The sequence below is a fragment of the Penaeus japonicus genome, unplaced genomic scaffold, assembly GCF_977035675.1.
Source record: "Penaeus japonicus unplaced genomic scaffold, GWHDUDI00000001_assembly GWHDUDI00000033, whole genome shotgun sequence".
NCBI lineage: Eukaryota > Metazoa > Arthropoda > Malacostraca > Decapoda > Penaeidae > Penaeus > Penaeus japonicus.
Window position 1 is genome coordinate 11,982,590 of NW_028234435.1, and position 2,500 is coordinate 11,985,089.

A 2,500-nucleotide genomic window follows, 5' to 3' on the forward strand; every position below is an offset into this window, starting at 1 on the left:
AAACCTACGGAACGTTACTTACCGCTACTGAAAACTTATTTCACATTTCCACTGGTCGAAGGACGTTCTGTGAGTATTTACCTGGATTTGTTTGTTTGACGAATCATTCTTTGGTCAGGTGTCCACCGGACTGTGTGTAAGTACTGTGTCAGTGGCCCATGACTGAATTAGGAAGATTGAGAAGAGACAAGAAAGATATTATTTGATTGTGACGGTCTGGCTGTGACCTATCGGCGAAAATACATCTTGGTTATGTTCTTGATGGAAATCAGCGATGCAGAAGTCCTTGGGAATAACCTACGAATGGATCAACAGAGGTCATGATGACGAATGTGGATAAAGATTGAATAATGCTTTTCAATTATATCATCAAAATTACACGCAATCCCCGAGTAAATTTACTTGAAACGCGTTAATTCCGTCGCTTGCGTTGTGAAGTTACTGTCTCATTTATACCTTTATCTACAATGGAATGGATCGTTATTATACTAACGACCAACTACATGTAACTGTTATCAAGATCACTATATTTTTTGTTTGCGAAGAGGATGTCAAAATTCGCAAGGCCAATAAGAAATCACTGGCTTTGGCTCCTCATATTTGTTATGGCATCATTCTATGAACGAGACGAGACGCTCGGGGTTAAAAAACAAACAAACAAACAAAAAAAAAACAAAAAAAACTAAGACCAGGAAAAGTTATCCGGTTTGGAAGTCGCACTAATACAGAACTGGTTCTTAATCTAGTTGGAAGTACCGAACCCCTCAAAGTTAATCCGTGTATTCACCGAAGTCTTCGTAATTGGAAAAAAAAAATATATATATATATGATTTCTTCAAAACATATATATATTTCATTAGTGCACACAATGAACCATGAATAAGTTGCACACACAAACACACGCAGTATATCTTGCGTGTGAAACCTCTTCCGAATCTCCGAGACTGACTCACCGAACCCCTAGGATTCGATCGAACCCGAATTCAGAACCAAAGATGCCAAAGATGCGTTAGAAGCCTCATTACTATGGCCTTGATGTCGGTCCCATGTTTCTTGCTTGGTACATAGTAACTAGATAATGAGGTTTCTTATACAACATTGGAAATCGTGTTGTAGTTTCATACTATATCAGTAGGATTTATGGTGTAGTCATTTCAAGTTCTTTTTTTTTTTCTTCTTTTTTTTATCATTATTATTATCATTTTTTAGTCTGTTCAGGGTTTTTATATTGTGTTTAGAAAAGTTGTGTTCGATGAATCTTTATTCACTGTTGGAAAAGAATTAGCCATTGAGTGTTGCCATACACTAATCCTTGTTTTTTTCTTAAGAGAATCCACCATTTCTCTTTCTTATAGCTAAGAAAAGTAGTGAAAATTTGCTAGCGCTTTCTTTTTACTTCGTTAAAGTTATGAAATTCATCTTGGCATTAATAGTCTCATAACGAATGGCAGGTGGCTCGCCTAGTTGGGTGTATATCGATGGCAGGGAAAGGCACCGTAGTTCAAGTGGAATGATATATTGTGTATGTAAAACCTCATTATTTCTTTCTAATTATATTATTTGCGCGTGTATATATATACATATTTTTTCATATGTGTCGTTAGGCACAAGAAAATATGATTTTCCTTTTAATTGGCAAATGTGAGATGGAAATATTTATAGTTTTATGTTGCCTTTGATATTTGTAAAAGGTATCGGTATAGAGAAAGCTTCATTATTATTGTTGGTTTAATGAAGGAAAAGAAGTTGAACAGCGAGTGAAGATCCTGGCGCGAGAATGAAGTCTATCGCCCGACCCCTCGACTCTACCCTTCCCCCGAGGGGGGGGGGGGCACTAGTCAGGGGGCTGGTGTCGCGGGCGCTGTTTCTGAAGCATGGCTGCCGGCGGACGGCGCTGCCTTCGTCCCCTTCTGCTGGAGACGTCGAGAGGCGTCGCGACGCTCTAGTACTTGACGACGTAGCCGTGCTGCTCTACGGGCTCGGCGGCGACCTCGGTCCTGACGCCGGTGTGGACACGGTAGGGCGCGGGGTTGACGAGGGCGGGGGCGGCGGCGACGGTGTAGGTGAGAGGAGCAGGCTGGACGGCGGGGACGGTGTAGGTGAGAGGAGCAGGCTGGACGGCGGGGACGCCAGCGTGGACCAGAGGGCCGGCTCCATAGGTGAGGCCAAAGCCTGGGTAGGAGGCCTGGTAGATGGTGCCGGCGGAGGCAGCTGACAGTGCCAGAGCGAGGACGACCTGGCGAGCGAAAGCGACATTAATTAAGGCTACAATTTCAGGAGATTGAAGTGGTCCAATGAACAATAAATAAGCAAAAGAGACAAGGCAGAACTAGAAAAGGAAGCTTTCCCCGTCCCTCTCTCCGTCCACCAGAGACGGAGAGGTCGAGAGCCAATCGTTCGACTGGTCGCTTGCCAACGGGGACGCATTCAAGGCAAGGACTCACAAGCTTCATCATCTTGGAGGTCGAGTGGGTTTCAGGATCTTCTGAGACGGCAGGAG

General features: G+C 43.5%; 1 protein-coding gene across 1 annotated transcript in view; it reads right to left on the minus strand.

Annotated features, from left to right (window-relative positions):
* Positions 1-1,714: 1,714 nt before the first annotated feature.
* The window catches only part of LOC122257140 (uncharacterized), an 839-nt gene continuing 53 nt past the window's right edge, over positions 1,715-2,500 (minus strand). The window contains exons 1-2 of the mRNA XM_043022221.2: positions 2,445-2,500; positions 1,715-2,236 (exon numbers count right to left, since the gene is read on the minus strand). The exon at positions 2,445-2,500 is cut by the window's right edge and continues 53 nt beyond it. Of these exons, the coding sequence (XP_042878155.1) occupies positions 1,943-2,236; positions 2,445-2,456 (306 nt within the window). The 5' untranslated portion in view covers positions 2,457-2,500 and the 3' untranslated portion in view covers positions 1,715-1,942. The remainder of the gene's footprint in view (positions 2,237-2,444) is intronic.